The sequence below is a fragment of the Scleropages formosus genome, chromosome 17, assembly GCF_900964775.1.
Source record: "Scleropages formosus chromosome 17, fSclFor1.1, whole genome shotgun sequence".
In the NCBI taxonomy this organism is placed as follows: Eukaryota; Metazoa; Chordata; class Actinopteri; order Osteoglossiformes; family Osteoglossidae; genus Scleropages; species Scleropages formosus.
In genome coordinates, this window is record NC_041822.1 from 10,544,866 (window position 1) to 10,567,754 (window position 22,889).

Genomic DNA, 22,889 nt, shown 5'->3' on the forward strand with positions numbered 1-22,889 from the left:
AGCCACTTCTTTTTTCCTCTCTGTAACAGAAAGACTTGAGGTTTCACACCAAGTAGTGAGTGCACAGCGATTCTGCTACATTGCCCCTTTTGACCTGCATGCTGTGTCAGGATAGATATTGATTCCTACTGGGGACCACGACTCTAAATTTGTTTGTTTTTCAGGAAAAACCAATAACTCGGTATTCTCAGAGAAAATGGATGGAGATTAGCGCGCCAGACGATATTCGTGTTTATTCCCATGCCATCTGCAGTGTTTTCCAATGGACGTTTACTGTACGTTTCAAAAACAATGGTGTGTCTCACTAATTTAAAAAAATGAGTTCTAGTCAGTAAACTACAATAGACCTATTCCTGGGCATATTTTATCCTAAAATGGTCTCTTTGGTGCACTTAAATATTTACATTTTGCATGTTAATATATTGTTAGATTTTTTAAACAAATGCTCTAATTAAGCAGGTAAAATACCTGTAGGTATTGATACTGTGTGAGTTTTGGTCTTATCCAAACTTTGAACGATGTGCAAACCATTTGTTTTTGCTCAGTGCATTTCTAATGGATGCACTTTCTTCAGCAGTGCTTTTCAGCAGATCCTGCTGCTACCAAGGCTTTGTCACTCAAGTTTTGAAACATCATTTCATAGATTTTTAAGTAGTAGACATTCCATGACAAGGCCTACTGTTATTACTAAGTTCAAGTTTTAAGGATTACCAGTGCAAAAACATATTTATTCACGGTTCTAGCCAGCCCACATCCTCATCTGTGTGTGGAGTGGAGTATGAGATGACAGTTCGTAAACAGCAATGAAGGTTACATGTTTTCACTGGTAATTTCACAATTTTTACAATTGCACTTCAATCAAGACAAAATGGCATTGCTTAGTGGAAAAAAAAAAGTGTCAGAAAAGCATCGCCAGATTTATTTAGGCTTCTTATGTAATTAAGTGAGCCGATGGATAGTCTGGCTGGGGGAGAACAGCAGAAAGGTATTTAACTTATGTCAGGGGAGAGGTTGAATTTGGCTTTATCATGCAGTCTCACTGTTGTGTCAAGTTTTTGGCAGCACTCCGTCAGTACCGGGTTGTGTCACGTACACCCATTGCTGTGCTCTCTCAGTCTATAATTACCAAAGGGTTCGGGAAGTGGGAGCGGGAAAGGAGGACCGCAGGGGCGATAAGAGCAAAATCATTTCCCTAAAGCTGGCGAGGACCAAATTTCAATTCAAATCGTATTAGCCTGAAGTGAGTGACATTTAGGAAGATTACACGTTAATTCACTTCCAGTAGCGCACATGGAGATAAGTGGAGGGAACACACTTTTGCTTGGCCTGGCTCCAGCAAGCTGGCCAACTACAGCATGGGCCATAGCTGAGCAGTCATACCGCACCTAGAGGGGTTGCTTACTTTAACTTTATTTTGAGTAAAGTGTCTTGCATTAGGTGCTAAGGAAGCCCCCTGTGTCACATTCAGTTTTTGCAGGAAGATCTCACTCTTTAAACAAGAGGCAAAAAGCTACTTATCAGTCATTATTCAAATAAACAGATGAGATGTATTCCCCACAATTTCCATTTCCCTCTGAAAAGTATCACCCATTTCTGAAAGCAATATGTGGAGGACAGATACTGCTTTATTCAAGCCAAAGAGGATGTGATTATCTGATTTGCATTTACTTTTATGCTTCTTTCATAGAGCCATGATGACATGAAAAAGCAATTAATGTACTAAAATTTCTATTTCTTGTTTGTGATGTGCTTAAGTCTACATTTTTAGACTTTGGACTTCTTTTTGACAATGAAACAATGACTGATGTGCCAAAGGGACATTGTACCCATTGAAAGTACACGATTACGCAGCCCAAAGGCTCATCATTTCGAAACTGCAATACTACAGCATTTTCACTTTTGCCCTGCTGAAGGGGGCACATCAAAAGTCATCAACTAGCCCCAGTTTAAAGGTGGAATGAGCAAACACAATTTTGTCCCTGAATGAACTGCAGAAACAGAGTGAGAGATATGTGCTGACCACATTATATTTCTGAGTTTCACAGACAAGGCAGATGAGGTCAGAGCCTTGGAGCACATGGGAATGGAGGCAGCTGGACAAGATTCTCCCTGAGCAAGCTGGATGTCTGCAGGACCTAGAGTGAGTGCATAAATCTGTTCTTTAGCCACAATCACATACAACTGTTTCATCTGAAAGTGCAGTACTTTTAACACACTGCAGCTCAGTGTAATCATCTGCACCTCTTCATGTTTCTGTTAAACATAAACATTATCTTTCTGAAACCACAGACCTTCCACAGACCACACAGAATATCAATTATTCCAAGTGCCCTGGGATTGACACTCATCAACATGTGGAGAGCAGCCACTGCCAGCAGTGAACACCAGGCCAGAAAAATTAAAGCATGGTGAAAGTTCCCCAGGCCCACCAGCACCACACAGCCACACCATGCTCCTGTCTTCAGGCTCTCTTTTCCACCACAACACTGGAACTTAACGGTTAATATAGGACACGCCATAGAAATTAACTGACAACAAAAACACACACAGGTTAAGTCATCATAACAGCAATAGTGCCAATTTGCTTAACTGCTCAAATCTACCACCGCTTGTGAGGTCCCTCAGTAAATCACAGACATCACTTGTAATGGCAACACAGTGTCCCATTACAGCTCCGAGGTATCAGCTCTCTAGATGCAATCACTCATCAGCACAGGTATCACAATGTTGACATCTTCCTCAAACACTTATAATTCACTATGCGTCGTAATTCATGTCAAACACACACACCCGTGAACTAAAGGCTGCCAGTCCAAGTCCCAGGTACTGTTGTATTCTTGAACAAAGTGATTAACAGAAGTTGCTTAAGTAATGTAACAAGCTATATAAATGTGCAAAATCAAATGTTTTGGATAATGGACTAAATTACACACTGTCACAGCTTTACAGAAATGGTACAGAAATAAAAGTACAGTTAGACAATACAAAACATAACCACTGACTACACACATAGCATACAGAAAAAAGAATTTCTGGGAAGGAAGAACCCCCAAATGATCCAATTCAACACAGACTTCAATGAGCTTACTGTTTAGCTCCTGGGATGAAGGACAAGGGCTAAATGTCTACCTAGTTATGAACAAAAAGAGCACGGTACAAATTGCATGAGTCAATCATTTGTTTTGTCTCTTGACTTCGAGAGCCCAGCCGAAGGCGGACAGCAGTGTTCAACAGGCATTTTGAAAGCATGCAGAGCTTTAAATTAATTTCATTAATGGAATATTAGAACTGTGATTTCAGTTTGACAGCATGGTAATATAATTTTGTGTTAAAATTTGACACGGTGACCCCAACATGTGGGGGGGAAAAAAAAAAATAATAAAAGAGCTTATAAACAATTAACTCATTCACTAACAAAATCAAAATAAGAATAGGGAGTGTTATTTGAGACAAAGGATAGAAATAGATATATGTAATGTATTAAAATACCGGAGAGCTGTGGGACAGCTTGTAGTGTAGTGGTTCGAGCTGCTACCTGTAGACCCAAAAGCCACAGGTTCAAATCTCACCTCTGGCAAGAGTACCCATGAGTGAGGTACTAACTCTAAAATGCCCCAGTAAAACTTACCCAACTGTATAAAAGGGGAAGTACTGCAGTTGTAAGTAGCTTAACAGTGTAAGTCACTTTGCAGAACAGTGTCAGCTAAATAAATATACAGAAATTAAAACATCTGCTATACAATCTATAATTTCTGTATTACTGCATGTTATGAATGGCTAAATACAAGAAAGCTCTATACCAATATGTTCATTGTACACACTGAAGAACAACAGTATAAAAATTTTTGATATTCAGATAAACTTTTATGCAGCTACTCATGTGATGTACATTGGTTCATTTGGTGGAAAGTAACAAACTAACTGTACTTTAAAATCATGCATCCAAGTCTCCTTTTCTGCTAATGTAATGCGCGCGCACGCACGCACAGTCTGAAGTCGCTTGTCCTAAGCAGGGTCATGGCGAGCCGGAGCCTAACCCGGCAGCACAGGGCATAAGGCTGGAGAGGAAGGGGACACACCCCAGACGGGACGCCAGTCCGTTGCAAGGCACCCCAAGCGGGACTCGAACCCCAGACCCACGGGAGCGCAAGACCCGGCCAAGTCTGTCGCGCCACAGCGCTCCCCTAATGTAATGCACAGAATGAATTTTCTATGAGATGTATGTCGCTTTATTGCTGCTAAATGAATAAATGTAAATGCAAAATATTTGAACCTCAAACTATAGCAATCATTAATTCTTGTAGAGGAAAAATGAGTAACCTTGGATTAAAATGCAGGTAATTCTGACCAGCAGTCAGCTATTAACCTGGGGGGGATTTTTATTCTGAAGTCATGGATCATGCTGACAGGCCTGTGGAATTTTTACACAACCTAGTTTTGGTATTTAATTTGAAAGCAAAGTTATTAAATGCCTTGTTAACTTAAGAGGAGCACTAATTGACTGCCAAATTCATGCAGAAAAGAAAATCTCCTGGCCAGTGCTGAATAACCCTCTCAATCACTTTCAGCCATCTAGGATTTAGTCAGTCTCCTAATAGTGACCACAGCCAAGTCTTTTCACTGAGACAAAAAAATACATGTAATTGCCTTATTAATAAAAAAGGCAAAGACCCATTTTACTGTGTCAGTTATTCTGTCAGTTCTTATGATTTATGTTAAAATTCCCATCTCGAGAGTTGAACAACATGTGGATTTGCTCACCAGGTTCAAAGTGATTTTTGAAACATTTGCCCATAAAAAGTAGCAGTGCCTTATTACTGATAACGAAGGACAGCAAACTCCATGATGGGCTGTGTGTATGTATATATAGCTTCTGACTATACTTGACTAAGGCTGGGGAAAAGTACACCTGAATTTCGTACCGTTATTTTAATAAAACAATCAATCAATCAATAGGGTACATACAACACTTACAGTACTTGAGAAAGGCAAAGTATTTTTGAAACACTATTCTGTGAGGTGAACTTTAGCTCTATAAAGTGGAAGAGCATCAAGGGAGTGCAAAGAGAAAGTAAAACAGCATATTAATCTGGCACTGCATAAGATTGATGGAAACTTTAATGATTAAAAAGTAGGGAGGCTTTCTCATTGAAATGCAGCTTCTGAGATAAACAGATTTTATTAAACTAATGCATGTTTTATTGCTTTTTGGTATGTATAGAATCAGATTAGCATTTTGCATCTGACTGAGTGTACCAAAACAATGACTTTAAAGCTTTAATGTAGTGATTCAGGTATAATCTTCACTGTTATTTTATAAATTAAGTGGAAAAGTAAACATCATCCAGCATTTACTGGTACAGTACAATCATTTCCATTTGGCAACTAAGGTGTTAATGCAGTTATGAAATTTTGTCCCTTAAATTTTTTAGTTCATAATAATATTAAAGACATTTTTTACTTTATTAAGTTAGGTACTTCACCCAAGGACATTAGAGCAGATCCCCTTCCAGGACTTGAATCGGCAACCTTCAGGTAGAAAGTTCATAACTATCTTGCCTGCTACCATAAATCAATGCAGTTATCACTTTAATGTATAAAAATAAAATGGCAATTAGTATTAAGATGCATTTCATACTGCTGAACAGTTTAGCTATTTATATATCTGGACACCTATTTATATGGAAATACAATGGTACTAAAAAAAAGCAAATAAAACTTTGTGAAGACAAGTCCTGACCCTTATTTATAGCACTATCAGTGCTCTGCTCTTGTACATCAATGCCTGTCTTGACCAGGGAACCATGCTGCAGACTAGCCATAGGAAACCTGAGCAACAGGGCAGCAACAAGCAGCAAACCAACGTGGCCCAGGAACCACAAAGCAACAAGAGTAAGCCTACTTGGGCAAGCATATTCTTGAGAAATGGGGTTCAAGGTAGGGTGGAAAGGAGTGTAAAACGGGAAAGGCTGACTCTTCAATTACTCATTGCAGACAAAATAATGAAGATGAGCTGTTGGGATGAATAAGTGACACTGTTGTGTAAGATTATCTAAAAACACAATGGATTTTAACAGGAAGGAGAGAAGCAAAGATCTCTTGGTGGCAGAAGAGTAAGTTTGGACAGCTCCAGGTACCTTGAACTAGGACAATTATGATAATGATATATTTCTCAGTAGTCATTTTTTTCTTAAGTAACTTACATTTACATTTATTCATTTAGCAGACGCTTCTGTCCAAAGCGACGTACAACTCAGCAAAAGTACAACATATGCATTACATTAAGAGAAAAAGACATGGCTGCAGACCTGTGACTCTCAGGTAAACCTAGTTTGTTACCTACCACTTGCTGCACCGAGGTTCATCGTTCAAGTAGGTGTATAAAAACACAGGATAGACAAATCCTGATACCCTCCTATCAATTTTTTTTTTTTTTAAAATAAGATACACAAGCAAGCAAAAACACTGGCGGAGTAGTGGCTGAATAAAGGCTTTATCTGGTGAACTTGCATCCTTGCATCTTTTAATCATTTGTGATTTATTGATAAGTTTTACCATGGATGAGCCTTGAAGTTAAGTGTGTACGACATGAAACCATGAAAATAAAAATGGGGTTCAGCAGCAAGACTTCTCTAGACTTTCTGATTTTAAGCTCACTTCCTAAACCATTTCACTTCATACTACTTGATGCCATGGGTGGGATAAATGCCCACGAATTGAAGCGAGAACAGTATGCCATTTTATTTTCTGTAATTAAGCAAATTAAGAAAAGCATCTTTCTAGCTTGAAAAAAGAAAAAAAGAAGGAAAAACCCTTGCAGAGAATTTGCATAGAAAGTGCACCTGCTGGAAAGCACGCCTGCGGTCACTGCACATATAATTAAGCTCAAAGTGCATTTCCCCTCTGCAGAAGCAGTTCAGGCAGGCCAGCCTTTATTTATGGCATCAACTCTGGTGGCCTCATGTCCACAGTGCAGAGAGGCACTTTTCCTCACCTGCCTCAGGGGGATTTTGGGTGCTGCAAGCTGCAGCAGGCCGCCTTGGTTGGAGCAATGCGGCCCCTTCGAGTGACTCCCCTTGCTGCATTGTCATGGCAATACCGACAGCTCTTTGTATTGGTTTTAGAGCAGCCAATGAAACATCCTTCTAGCTTTGAGGTGTGGAGAGAAATGAGGAATAGAGGTAACAGCACCTCAGTATGCACACAGGCATTTGAACGACACTGGAGAATGTCCAATGAAAAATATGGTTGTATGATCTGCACGGATCCTCAGCACTAAGATGACAAGCTAAACTAAAGGCTTTGTATGACCTTTGCATGAAGTTAAACCCTTAAACATGAGAACAAGGGATTTCTGGGTACACAAGTGTGAATTTCCTTCTTCATTCGGACAGAGATGGACAGCAATTTCCTGCCATGATCCAACACAATACTATCACTTTTAGAACATCTTACAATATTTTAGTGGGCCATATGATTTATGCCAGACTAGAAAAATTGCCAGCTGGCAGAGAAAAAATAAATCTGATTTTATCAGCAGCCTAAACAAATTATAATTTAAATTAAATCTCTAGTGCTCTCTGAAAATGAAATATTAATATATATCAAAATATTTTCATTCTTAAAACCTTCTGTGGGTAAGAAAAGCAACAGAATGCATACTTCCATAACGGGAGAAGTACAGGTCACCAGTGAAATTCTTATTATGATGCCAATTGCACAAAGGGAATAGCATATTAATAAGAGACAAAATGGAAATATCCTAATTAAACAGAGACGAAAAACAGACAGGAGTGTTTAGAAAGGTGCAGTGTTTACAGGAACAAGCCCCCTTGACACCAGACACATTTGGCATTAATTAGGTTTCATAATATCACATGATGGAATGAAATGGGGTGAGCTTCAATCTGTTGCTGAGACATGCTGCATCTGCTCGGTCTCTGAGGTCGGGGGGAGGGGGCGAAGGGAACTCTCTATGGATGCAGCATATTGCCAGCAATCTGGATCGAAGAAATGCAATTAGAGCGGCACAGTATTCCACTGTATGCTGGAACGATCAATGCAGCTCTTGTTTATTTTTGGGCTGCTGTGTTTCACCCAGGAAATACGGTACAGTACAAGTCCTGACACAGATATGGTACCGGTGGGATTTTCTCTCGTTTGATTTCCAGCTGTGATCCGCCACTAAGAATGAAAACCCTGCTGCCTTTAACTCGTGCAGAACAGGAGTGTGTTTTACCGACCCAGCGGTGTTAGGTTTACAGCCTCAGTGTATGTGTATATTTAGTGTCAGAAAGTACATCGCAGACTGAGGAACCCAGGAGGACACCTGCCATTCTGTGCTCATAATGAGCCACTCTGGAATCCCATTAGCAGCAAATGTAGTGGTTGAGTGGGGGAGAGACCGTTCTGATTAATATTAATAAACACAACATAGAGGCCAAACACCCCCTCCTTAGGACTGGCACATTTACCACCGTGGAAGGATGTTGGTTTGGGAACTAAAGCACCCCTGTCAACACTTATGCGACTGAAGAGCTCCACAGAGCTGTCAGCCTAGTCAAAACCTGACAGTGCGAGTCAAGCACATCCTTTCATCCCATGATCCTCCATGTTTCACCCCCTGCTCCTTTGCCATTAGTCAGTTCACTCATTCGTTGTGAGACAGTTGGCTGCAGTGAACGGCCTTGAACTGGGTGACAAAGCCAGAAAATGGGCTTACAGTCAGGGGGGAGCACTGGCGTTCTGGAGGAGGAGGCTGCTTACCTCAAAAAAACAGAGCAATGCCGTGATTTTCAGTCAAAGACGAAAAAGAATCTGAAATTTCATTTAAAATCTATGGCTAAAACAGAAATAAACACATTTTTCTTTCTGATAAGGAACTGAAGTCAGGCCATTTATAATTTGATAAGAATAGACCGTGGAAGGTCAAATTAGCTCTAAAAGGGGGGGAATCAATAATGGCAAACCTCAAACTGGGAGTGAACAACACACAAACTGGCACATGGAGGTGTGTAACAGTGATTAAAATGACTTTGAATTTTAATACCATTTCCAGCAACCTTATTCTAAGTAACCATATCCTCCCTCATCTTACGACTTGCGTGCAGAGTGCCAGTGATCATTGTGCTTTCTCTCTGACTGTAAGCAAATAGTGCAGTCCTATGATAGAGCAGACTTTCCGAAACACTGGGCAGCCAAGGAAGCTTTTAGATAATGTAATGCAATTCAGTGGAGTGTGCTGTATACTTTCCTTGAAGCCTGTGCACTAAGTGATCTTCCCAGAGAAGGAAGAAAGAATGATTGCTCAATAATCGCAACCACTTCTATGCCCTACATCTACATCCCTATGTTTTGAAAGAACAGAAGGCTGACATGGCACTGAGACAGTTCGAGGGTCAAAGCACTGACTCTCATGTTCATCCTAGTATCTTCTTATGCAGTGCAGGATTGCAGTTGTCCAGAGCTTATCCTGTTGCCACAGGGCATAAGACACGACACACCCTGAACAGAATACCAGCCCATTGCAAAGTTTCTTCATCTTGACCAAAAACATTTCCAAGTGAGCAAAGTGAACTGTTACAGCGTTAATGATGCATTTTAAATATTTACTCAGAAAGTAACAGATTATTAATAGCAATCAGAGCTGGTGTTACAGTGTTTTAATAGTTAATATAGCAGCTATACTGTGCCGACTTCTCACTAAAAAGGCAACAGGCTGTTTTTGGTCACAAACTGCTTATAATTATGCATTCAGGAACTTCTGCTGTCCCTTCTACCCTTGCAGTTTACCAAGGACATAAATGTCAGCTTTATGGTGACAGAAACACCTTGACACACACAAGAAAATATACTACTACAAGGATCAAATGCCCTCACCTTCCCGAAATCTCGGACATCGAAGAGGTCGAAGGGGTCAAAGAGCTCGCTGTTTCGTAGTCCAAACTTGTCATGGCAGACCTTGAGGAATGTCCGAATGTTTTTCAAACACAGGAACTAGGGGAGAGAAAAACACAGAAATCATTGTGCTGAAAAAAAAACCCTTGAGATAATTAATAGGTCAGATTAAAGTAAAACATGCCTACAGAACTATAAATCATGTTAATTTTTAATCATACATTTAAAAAAAAGAAAAAAAGTATTGCACTTGCTTAAAAGCAGAACAAACCAGCCTAAATTTTAATTTCTACATAAATAATTGACATCAACTATATTTCTATTTCTCTACATTCATGATTCTATGGTTCCAAGACTGGTAGCAATAAAGAACAAAAGGGCACACAATCAGCCTTTATTATCTCATATTTAACTGCAAAAAAAGAAGGGGAAAAAAAAAAGAAAAGAAGTAGAGCGGTATATATGCGGCATCCTCAGTGATACATCTGCCACATCAAAGTGGTGGAGGAGCTTTTCTACTACATTAAGTCATGCTTTCTATGCTTGACTGAGGTTAAGGCTGAAGACACAGTACATGGTTCAGAACACTCCCTTTTACTATATCATAAAATTATTTACCTGACAAAGAACCATTACTGTTAGTTAATAAGTTAATAAAATCATTAATGAAAAAATAATCAATAGCTGATGAGCACAACCTTTGCACTAATAGTAATTTTAATAATTTCTGAAATTTGTGACCTTGCACTAATAGTAAATTTTTGAAAATTTGTGATTTATGCCCTCTGTTCTCCTTGTGTTTTTCTTATGTTCTTATTTATGTCATAGGCTGCTGAGAGGATTCAGAGTAAGAATCTCATTGTACAGTGTAACAAACTGTTTACTGTACACATGACAAACTCTTGAATGATCTTTGAACAAGAGAGACCATCTTCTGTTTGCTTCACATTACCTTTCTTGAGTAATTAGCTAAACACATTTTGCTAGGAAAAGCAAGAAAAATATCCCTCTCACTCTCCATCTCTACAGGATCAAGGAAATCCACACCCTAAAATCCACTCTTTCAAGTGTGGTGGATACAATTTCTTATGCCATTTTAATTCATACACTCATCTATGATGATGTAAGCATGAAAAAGCACTAGGAAGAGCTTAAAATACTACAATGCTGTAAAACTTTCATAAACCTTCATACTTGTATGCTTCAAAAGACTTTCCCTAATCTTCACCACGAGCAAGACAATTCCATCTACGTTTTCTGACTTTATTTATGTTGAGTACAGGAGCCACAATTTGACAGCAAAGGTTTAACACCATTTCCCCCCCCCCCCACACATTACAAAGCATAAATTGTGGTTTTGCCCACACACCCTTGATCTCCAGACCTAGAACCTGAGAAACAGAGAAAGCCTTTCTCAGTAGCAGACACACTATTCTCTAAGGGCCCCTTTGTTTGCAATTTTTTATTTTCTTCATTTTTGCCATCTAGAATGTAAATAATCAAATGGAGCTCAACTGGAAGGATGAAAGTAGAAGAATGAGTGGCACCATGGCGATGTGGGTAATGAAAAGCTGTCAGTTTGGGTGCTGTGACAGGACCTCCCTGCTCTCAAGTCTCACAGACAATCATGCAATACTATCAATACCGGGGTTAAAATACCTCATCTGTGCTGCTTTCTGCTCATTTCAATAGCCAGTATAAATAAATTAGTATGAAGGCTTCTCTATAACGGAGGCAGAAAATATGTAGACATAATAAGGGCTGCAGGTCCCCAGGTGCAGTCAGTCATCTACCAGGACTGCCTGTCCTACCCTCATCATGACTAAGGCCTCAAACCGAGCGCATGGTGGAGACTTGTGCTGCATCTGACAGTGCATTCTAATGCTTAAGACATGTCACACGAAGGGCTATCTGATAAATGGAAAATATTATAATGTACCCAGAGAAGCCAGTGTCCCTTAGTAACAATACACAAGTCACCAGACAGGGCTGGCACTGAAGCTTTAGGGCTGGATTAATCACCACTACATCCTACCTCCCTAATCCATCTCCAACGCTCCAGTAGACCGGAACAGAGAATCACTCGTCACTGTGTCGTGACGCATCGAACCTGCAGCCCTAGGCTTGACTTGTTACTCACCACTCATTTTCAGCCAAATATTATAATCAGACTATGTGTACATAAACAGTGGTGCATCTCCCTGAATGCTGCTCCTGGGACAAACGTTACTCTTCTGAATTGTAAAATTATGCAGTCTTCAAACATGCAAAGGAACCTGCTTTAAAAAGTTACGGATGGAAACTTTTAGTAACTAATCTGTGGCAGAGTGTCTTGAAATTGTACATACGTAAAGGTATTTTGTGAATGTTCTGACCAAATTCCTTTTTTCAGAAGAACTACATCATGAAATGAACATGGAAACAGTGTAACAAAATTATGGCTACCTGTTGCCCCAACGTTGAACTGTTTTTCAGCCTGAAGATATCTGTATTGGACCATGAAGTATGTAGAGAACACCGTAAAACATAGTGTTTATTCAGATCCCACTTGATACAGAGTTGTGCTCCAGTATCCAGGCTGCTAAATTGGTTGACATTATCGGACAATCTCATTACGCGTGGAGAACACTCGATCGGCTGTGGTTGTTTTAATTACATTATAGTGACAAGATGTTGCACAGGGTCTAATTTAAAGGCCATTACTGGCACCTCTGGAGGTATAATGGAAGAGTTGGAGGGTGGACAGAGAACTTACGAGGCACTGTAACCCTGTGGATTTGTCGATGACCTTAAGTGCCATGCTTCTGGCCTCAAACCTTCTTCCTCTGGAAACAGTGTATTTGCCTTTAATACAATATTGGGTATTGCCACTGAGGTGAAGCTGACTTGGTGACCATGGTTTTGAAGGTTGGGGGACAGTATGGACATGGTTTACCATTACTTTCTACGACAAGTGTTTTTGGATTATGAACATTCAAAATCTGCACTGACAAGAGCTAGATTCCAACCTGCAGCCCAGGCAGTGAGGTACTCTTTGCCACTGTGGTGCTTTATACAACATATGTCCTACATTCAGTTTTAAGTAGGTCAACATAAATTCCCTTGTGTTCTTTTATGAAAGGAAAAGACTAATGCAACCCATCAATATTATGCCCTTGTAATTTTTGTTGAGAATTTAGCTTGTTCGTATGAAGGATATGTGGTCAGGTCAGCAGAAATTCCTGGGCAGGCAAAAAGAGGAGTTCAGGACCATGTGATGCGGAAAATTATTTCATAGACTTCAAGCAGCACACTGATAACTGAGTACTAATGTGACATTTGCTGGGAAGAACAAACAAATAATTTGCAGCCTTGAACCCACAAATGGTTTGTATTTTATCACCAGAAAGTGACACAGTGGGCAATGGTTCTGTGTGAGTGCACAGCATTTAATTGGAGAAATGAATCTATTGCATTAGATGAGTGATGCTCTTTTACTGAAACTATTCTTCGCTAAAGCAAATTACGTAAATCAGCTTGACTTTACACAATGAGGGTTTCAGTAAAAGATTTTATGGCTACAGAATGAGAGGTAACAATTTGTACGTAGATTAATCATTTTATTTCATCTCTCTAACTTGTCCCATGGGGTCCAGGAGGCCAGAACACCCAAAGCACCGTTTACTTTCTATATTTCAGCTGACAGAACAAGTACACACCGCTCCTGAAAAATGAACTGGGACATGCATGATGAATCTTGAAATTACTCTAATATCTCTAGAAAAATTGACAATTCATAAATCAGTTCTAACTGGTTGATCTTACATGTGTTCTTTTTATATCCCTCCATATGGAATTTTTTTTTTTTTTTTTTTTTAACTGAACTATGGCAAGCTAAAGGACTAAAGCTAATGAGCAAGACTTCATAATCAATGAGACTCAGCAAAACCTTTTGGGCTACTACACACTCTGATAGTTGTTCGACTGTGGATTGTGCGTGATTTGCCACAGAGAGCATGACAAACAAGCTCTTTCAACGGCACAGTTATTTATGATAATGGACAAGGGCCCAGAGAAGAACATCAGTCTTGTCCACTCCCCATGCTGTCCACTGTCAGCCACTTTTCAGGCGATTTAAAATAGTACCCTTGCTCCTCTAAAACCAGCATGATGCCTGCATTCAAACTGCAAACCACTGAGACATTCTGAGGACCACTGTGTTCCAGCAGTATAGAATTTTAATATATCAAAGTCGTATGTTTGTACGTATCTTGTATGAAGCCAAATAAAGTTACCCTAGTAATTAAATATGATGGAGAACTAGCCTTAATCAATTTAAAAGTGTTATTTTGGACACTCCTAAAAGAAAAGAAAAAAAAGTTTCCTGCCCCTATAATGTAAGGGTAAGGTAGGTATTCAGTGTTGTGAAAAGGCAGTTCTCATTTAAGTCAGCAGGTATATCAGCTACCCGCAAGAGCTCACAGAAGCTCTTCCCAACCTGACACCAAGCTTCTAGTTCACCCCATTTGCTTTCTTTTAAAGCCTTAGGTGCCAATTCAATTAACTTCCATAACCCTGTGGCATCGCCCAACATCAAAAAGTCATCAAGTTAAGAACTGTACTTTGTTCAGAAAATGAGACGGCAAAGCTTATTTTCCCAGCTGAGAAGCTCGAGTAGCAGATGCGGGGATCAGAAATACTAAATCTTGCTGTCAAAAGCCACACTGCATTTGCTCGCAGCAAACACTTGCAACCCCCCTCCCCCCATACCCCAGGCCCATGGCCACAGTGCATGACAGACGAACGGAAACAGAGTAGAAAACAGTAGTGTGTGGAGTCAGGTGTTGCTCTGATGATGTCATGCTGCTGTGGCAAGCTGCTGGAAGTTCACTGATCATCCATGAACCATACAGCAGTAACAGCATTTTTTTTTTTTTTTTTTTTTACACACATAGCAAGAAAAGAACAATCTCAGGTCCCAATTTAAACACCATTCTAAAGCTTAAAACTATATGCTAAATTTAAACCAATGCAGGCAGTACATAACACCACAATCAAAATTAATTTTAGCATTCAATTAAACATTAGAATGACACAGCTAGTAGCACAGGGGTTAAAGCTGCTACCTTTGAGAACAGTACCTACTCTAAATTGCTCCTGTAAAAATTATCTGGCAGTATAAATGGGTAAATCTCTGTGTGCTCTGGAGAAAAACATCAGCTAAATAAACATAAATCTACAGCTGCCATAAAGAATTCAAAGAACCTATCAAAAATTAACCAGTTTTTTTTTTTTTTAATGGAAAAAAAGTCACTTGTCAGTCTGCTCTGTCTTATAATTGCCTGCCAACACTTCTGCAAAACTTACATACAAATAATGTAAGTGAAAGTCAAAACTGACACTTTTAAATTTATTCATTTAGTATGACTTTTCTCCAAAGCAATGAACATCTCAGAAAGCAACATAAAAGTGCATTCCATCAACACATGGAGAGCTCCAAATGCAGACAAGTGATTCTTCAAGTACAGTCAGTTTGTCTCATATCACTGTATAAAGCAGCATATATTACACAAGAAGCTCCAAACAGGTCCCCCCCACCCCATAAATACATGAAGAGGTACATGTCTATGGATCACAAAAGAGATCAAGGGACAAGTAAGTCCAAAAGATTTGTTCCGAGTTCCTTGTTGAATGCTGAGAGATATTCAGCGGTTCTGAATTAGAAAGTGGGATAACTCCACCAAGATGGAGCCAGAAGAGAAAAACATGCTTTTGATTTTGGACCTCTCATGCGTGGGACCACCAAGTGGCCAGAGGTGGAGGAGCATAAGACTCTGGCTGGAATGTAGCAAGCAATCTGGTCTTGTGTGTTTTGTAGGTATCTTGTATGATTACGTCTTCTCAATATCTGTTACTGAATAGTACAGATAAGAAAACAAAATATAAATGACACTTCAAGGGTTAATTTCGCTGACACTAAACTGCAAGTACTGCCTAAAAAAAAAAAGAAAAAAATGACCTTCATCATCAACATCCACCTTCCTTCTCAATGATAAGGCCAGTGGGACTTGGGGAGTGACATATAGGGATGATGGATTGTACTTTTCACCTTCCAACAGGAAAAAGGGGGAAAAAAATAAAATCAAAGCGCTTCAGTGGCATTTGGAATGTTCCAATTTTCTAAAAATCACTTGTGTATTTTCCATGAGTCTCTGTCATTCTTGTTCTTGCTACAGTTTGTGTTGCTCAACTGAAACATTTATCCAAAGTGTGTTGCAGCGTCTGATACCTTTATACAGCTCGACAGTTACCTGGAGCGATACAGTGTTAAGTACTTTGGTCAAGGGTACTATAGCACAAATGCAGAGTGGGGTTTGGACCCACTTCATTAATGTTAACTACAGTACCTACTGGTGCAAACAAAGTCAGTCCCTCCATCATTAGTCAAAAATACTTAAGAACATGTCTAATGAAGACTAGTATCAATCACCCCAGTAATGTGAAAAAAGTGGCTTCATTTTTTTTTTCTGCATTTCAAAATATATGTTCTTACACATCACATAAAACAGGAGAAAAAATAGCCTCTAAGGCCACTGCTACAACGTTGTTTGGAACGAAATCAATATTTAAGCCGACATATGACAAAAATACAACCCTTAATTAATTATTGATTTCTCAGGGAATTGCTGTGGCTTTTCACGTTGTGTATGTAATTAATTTATAATTTGAAAAAGTCTAAATAAGGCCATTGTGAAATAAACACCTTGGCATAAGGTCCTTGTACAAACTGAAACAATTTATATTAATTCCTTTAAATCTTTTCAGATTACTGTATAAACTCCATTGTATATTCATGAGCCATATATTATTACATTGTAAACAGCACCAGAAGTGCCCCTGGCCACAGAAAGAAATACTCATAGCTAAATGATAAATTACACTGAAACAGCAACGCTTTTTTTTAAATAAAATAAAATAAAATAAAAAAAAAAAGTTTTAATATTTCTTAAATTATGAGATGGGGAATCAACACAGATCAATCCAGAGCCATACATTTTTAAGCATTTCTATGCGTCTCCCATCACAGCACCCACCCTCAATACATCTGCTCCCCCATAACAAGCCTCCAATGTACGTTCCACTGTGGGTAACAGAAACCCGCCACAGTTTCATCAATCTTGTGACAGATCTCAATAAAAAAGAGCTTGCCACATGCAGCTGTATTTTCCTCACTCTGCTCTCCCCAGTGCGGAGCCACTGGAATACATGGCTCACTAATGTGATAAAGCCACTGTTTCTGGCTGTGCCACCACAAAGACAATCCTCCCCATGAAAACCAAACCACTTTCTGCCAAGGTCTACTGTTTTCAATCACATTTTGAGGGGCTGTGAATAAAAATGTGAGATAAGCAGTCAGTTGTTGGATTTCTATCAACTTGCTCTGCACTTCTGCTATACAAATAATGTTTTTTTCTTCAGCAATAATAAGCAGATCAACCCCTCATTGTCAGCAGCTATGTGTAGACAGTATGGTACCATCACAGTAAAAAGCCCTCAGAGTCCTTCATACTATCTCCCATCCCAAGCTCATTGTCATCCACTTAGCACTCACTTCCTGTTCAGCTAGCTGGGTTTGCTCAGAAGAATGTGTGTCCCTTCAGCATCTAAACAATGACCATTTCAGTGAATCTTTATCCACAGAATACCAAAGAGGCAGGGAAGACAGCAAAGTCAATATTAACAAGTTGCACATTATCCATTACGCTCTTTATTTCGGTCTTCCCACCAGCAAATACATAACACATTAATGGCATCATCGTGCACTGAGATAAAGACCAGGAGTTAAAAATGTGCTCTATGAGCCTTCACAGTTCGCACGATGTTACAGGGCTGCAGTAAATACACTGCTGCTGAGATCAAGAAGTCTTAACAACACAGGCTACAGTGTATTACTAAAGTCAAAACAGAAAAGTCTTCCCTTCCAAATGCTATGTACATAATGCTCATGGGCAGCTATTTCGCATGGAACAAGACCTATCAACTTCCCGCTACCGTAGGTAATCTGTATTAGAGGAGTTATAAGAGAAATAGATTTTTTTTAAATGTTACAGCCTGTATACTCTATTAATAAAGGACCATGTGGAATGGTTAATTTTGTCACACAAAATCTGTGTTTTTAATGAAAATAACCTTTTATTCAGTGGTTACAGCTACAGTGTATGTGCATGCCAGATCTTCTGCAGGCAATGGTGAGGCAACATTTAAATCCCATTTTATATTTGGTAAATCGTTTTAAGGAAATGCCTACACAGACTTGGGGATTAGTCAGTTCCAGTTGTGGTGGGAGCATCACATCATCAATTTAAATTTACATTTAAATATTTAGCAGACCCTTCTCTCCAAAGCGACTTCCAATGAACTCTATGTAGTGTTTTCAGCCCACACACCTTATTCACCAAGGTGACTGACTTTGGGTCACTCATCCATACATCAGTGGAACATACTCTGTCACTTACACACTATGGGGGAACCTCAACAGAATGTCTTTGGACTGTGGGAGGAAACCAGAGCACCCGGAGGAAACCCACACAGACACAAGGAGAACATGCCCCTCTAGTATCACCCAGGCGCTGTGAGACAGCAGTGCTACTTGCTGTGTCACTGCGCCGCCCACCCTCTACATCTTTAGTGTTACAGCAGTGTTAACTCCCAAAAGTGAACCACTCAACATAAAAACTCTTTGGTATGACAGTCCTGTCATGGAATTTGGTTCATTCGTCTCATTTAACAAAAATAAATAAATAAAAATCATCACAGGCCTAGGGAACTTGGAATTTGAAGACCTCACATCTTCTGAACAAACAACATAGACCATCTTCTCCAGCGTGAAAGACTTCATACAGACCAGCTTACAGTGGTCCCACCCCAAAGTAACTAAGTACAAAAAGTAACTTAACAGAGATAAATTTCACCAAAAAGTATGAGTTATTACTGAGCATTATCAATAAAATGGGATCTAAACAGATTAAGCCAGTTGAAAAAGTGCCTTGAGCATCTGAGGCCTGCAAAATACCCAGAGAAAAGAGGAACTTATGATGCTGAGTAACATACTCAAGCTCCCTAGTTTTCTAAAGCGAATCAAACTTGTGCTTTTACTCCAGGGGGAGTGATATCATCAACATGATTACAAACTTGTGTAGGCTAAATAAACTATGCCATATAAGAAGGGATCATGGTTTAAATCTTAAAATGCTCCCATTTTTACTGTTCTGTAGGCATGTGCTCAAAAAAGTCTCAAGACAGCATGTGCACACGCGGTTGAGGTTTCGCCCACTGGGAACCCGAGGTGGAGATTAAAAGTAAAGTAGCTTGGCCCACAGAGAACAGTTTTTCAAATAAACGTATTCTTACTGAAGTGATCAAAATCCCATGTTTTATCCTGCCTGTGCCACTCAAGAACAGAGCTATTCAATGCAGACCAAGGTCAGAGATGGTGATCTCCTCGAACTTCTCATTGTATCACACATGCCATTCCGATGACGCTGACAGCCGCAGAAGAGCAGTGTAAAGGCTGCAAAGACTCCACAGGGGGTGGCAGCAGTGCTGATTTAATATGCACCAGTTGTTTTTACACCCCTTTTTTTCCCCCCATCTTCACAGTGTTAACTGAAGAAATGCGTTGCTTCCGTTAGGCTTTAGAATTCCATATGTTTCTGTGCTGAAGGCAATATATGTGTGAAGATCACATGAAAGACAAAATGGCCCATTTGTTCCAATCAAAGCTCTGCTGTTACTGGCTGAAAGGAAAGCTCCACACAAAGCAGCTTCAATAAAATTCAAAGTAGCTCTACTGATACAGCTCTGAAGCTTCACTCAGTCTCTTTAGGATTTATTATGTTTTACCTTTGTTGTATTTTAGTCCACACTTATGAGTAGAAAGAGAATTACAATGAAGAGTATAGCTATGAATGAAGAACACTACACAAGTGTCAGGCTGAATATTATATTTATCAGACAATTAGTATGTAATCAAACATACACATAATGAAGCATACAAATTTGTCAAGTAATTATCCATGTATTCAATACAGAAGAGCAGATAATGCAGTTATTCACTATTGTCAGGTCTTGAATAATACAGAATTCATCATCAGGTGCACCCGTGGCCAGTGCACAATGTATCAGCTTCAGTCATGAACATCTAAAGTACATTAAAAGAACCAGAAAGAAAACCAGATGGTAGAAACTGATTCAGAGCTGTGAAAAGAAATTCACTTCTAATTTGCTCTTCAAATTCCAAAAATTAATGACATAAAATTGTTTTGAATATAGGCCTACTTGGTCTTCAGTTGGTATCTACTACCCAATACTACTATCTGAGACGAAATGCAATATATTTAGGATGTGCTCATAGTTTAAATGTGGACCAAGAGTTCTTACACCTGGTTGCAGACTAAATTACTGGTAACTTTAATCTTTAATTCTGATGCAAAATATTAACATGGTGAGTCATTTGAGCAACACCTTTTGTTTTTTATAAACCTGAACAGGATCATAGTAGACAGCTGGTATAAGGTCATGTTTCAATATAATATCTTACAATATGTATTTGAAGTTTTCCTCCTTTAATATAAGTATCATTCTAAAGTGTTTCTGAATATTCAACAAAAGCCAATCCAAAGAACACTTATTTTTGCCATTTGACAAAAGATGAATTCTGTGAGGGGGCGCGGTGGCGCAGTGGCTGGACCGGGTGCTGCTCTCCGGTGGGTCTGGGGTTCGAGTCCCGCTTGGGGTGCCTTGCGACAGACTGGCGTCCCATCCTGGGTGTGTCCCCTCCCCCTCCAGCCTTACGCCCTGTGTTGCCAGGTTGGGCTCCAGCTCTCCGCGACCCCGAATGGGACAAGCAGTTCAGACAGTGGATGTGTGTATATATTCTGTGAATTGAACAATTTACTACATTTGGATGATCTAATCTGTCCATTTAAGACTCGAATCACAGTTCTGACCTTGGAATCATTGATATGGACTGAGGGCACAGGAAAGAGAGTGATAAATTTCAGTCTTATTTGTTTACTGAAAAGGGAATGTAAAAGCACAGAATTTTAATAATTTGAACTTCAACTAACTAAGAGTGTCTGTGGAAGTAGAGGGTGTCGGTAAAACCAAGATGCTGTAATTTGCTGCAGTTAGAAAGCTTTCAACCAGAGTCACTCAGTATTATTAATCTATTTAGTTTTGCCTTTTCTAAAATGCGCTTTTGGCTGTGTTTCATTTGTTAAGACTCTGAATTGTAAAGAAGTTTGTTTCCTGAGGAGACAACTTTAACTCTTAAAATGACTCACAAAAAAAAAAGGCACTTGAGATGGAGAATTCAGTTCATCACTACGCATTTCAGAGCTCCATTCTCACAGAGGTATTCTTAAAAGCAAATTGTTAAAAAAAAAAAAAAAAAACAAACCAAAAAAACCTTAATATGAAAAAGCAAACCAGTTTATCACATATTTTAAAGTGTTTCTATGTCAAAAAAAAAAAAAAAAATCATATGATGTTAGTTTCAAGCAAAGTGACGTATAAAACTCTGGTCTTCATGCTCTGCACACTTCCTACACTGCCAGTTTTATAAAAACCAAGATTTCACCATTTGGTGAGCAGGCTACCAGGCTGTAATGACAAGATAAATTTGAGCAATTAAAATACTAACTTCACCGGGCCTGTGCCTGACACCTTTCCCTGAGCCTTGTTTCTGATCCTGAACACGCTGGGTGTAAGATGCAACAAACACAGTGCTAGGATGATCACAGAGGAACCTTGAAAACAGCATGCTTTTCATATACATGCTTAATGCATGTACTACTATTGTCTTGTCTACGTACATGCATTTATATACCACAAGGTGTGTGTCTGTGTGTGCGCGCGCACGCATATACACAAACAAATAGCTAAAACTTAGGATGTTCGTTGTATACCATATTAAAGAACAGCCAATTGTTTCTAAAGATCACAGCACCAGTCAGTGTTACGAATGACCTAATAATAGCTACGAATGGAAATTAGATGTTACATCACAAATCCAGGGCAAGTGAAATATATTACGTGTAGCAGCCTAGCACTATAAAAGGATCTCGGTTCTGGTTCTGTTGACATTGAGAGTGTTACATACAAACTGACAAAAGAAGAAGGGAATTGCGCAAACTCTGATAAGACCAGTTTACGATTCTAAACAGCTTTCTGTGTGTTATTTAGGAGAGAGAGAGAGAGAGAATCCAATTCTTGCAGCGGAAGATACTTGTTCTTCTGACAATCATCTATCTGCAGGTGGCAGAATAACAACCCACAATAAGCCAGGCCTCTGGAGCAGTGGCGCCTAGTTGGAATTTCAAAGTCTACTGGTTTTCATTGTTTTGCAGAACTCGGTTCTTCAATTCAGGAAATTCTTGGGGTGTATCAGTGGTTTTTCAGTCAGAACTCAGCTGCTGATGGTAAAGTGGTACTATCAGTAAACTACATGGACCAGAAAGGGCAACTACTGTGACCCCCAAACAATGTTTCAGAATGTTTCCTCCCACAGTCCAAACATGTGTTTTAGGTGAACTGGTAACCCTGAAATGCCTGCACCGTATGATTGCTCTGCAATGGATTGGCATCCTAGCCAGGGTGTACCATGATTCACGCCTAATGTTTCCAGGATAGGCTCCGGAACACCACACCTGTGCATAGGACAGGCAGTTGATGAAAACGGAAAAAAGGGACAAAAAAAGGAGCTAGTGATTAGCCCCTAAGGACCAGTCACATAAATGTACATCACCTGCAAATTGCTAAAATAACAGAATATAAAATAATGAATAAACACTGAATTGAATGAACAAACACAAATGTCTGTCCATCCAAAGCAAAATGGAAATGTGTTACTTTAGTACTCAAAGGATTATCTTTATACAATTACAGAATCACTCAACCTTTAGTCATGTTTCCAGAACAAAGAATATTTTAAAAGCAGCAATTTGGTCATC

At 39.4% G+C, this 22,889-nt stretch overlaps 1 protein-coding gene across 4 annotated transcripts in view; it reads right to left on the minus strand.

Annotated features, from left to right (window-relative positions):
• The window catches only part of LOC108938612 (guanine nucleotide exchange factor VAV2-like), a 103,959-nt gene that overhangs the window by 61,991 nt on the left and 19,079 nt on the right, over positions 1-22,889 (minus strand). For all 4 annotated transcript variants that reach the window (XM_018759357.2, XM_018759355.2, XM_018759356.2 and 1 more), the window contains exon 2: positions 9,880-9,996. In XM_018759357.2, coding sequence (XP_018614873.1) covers positions 9,880-9,996 — 117 coding nt within the window. The remainder of the gene's footprint in view (positions 1-9,879; positions 9,997-22,889) is intronic.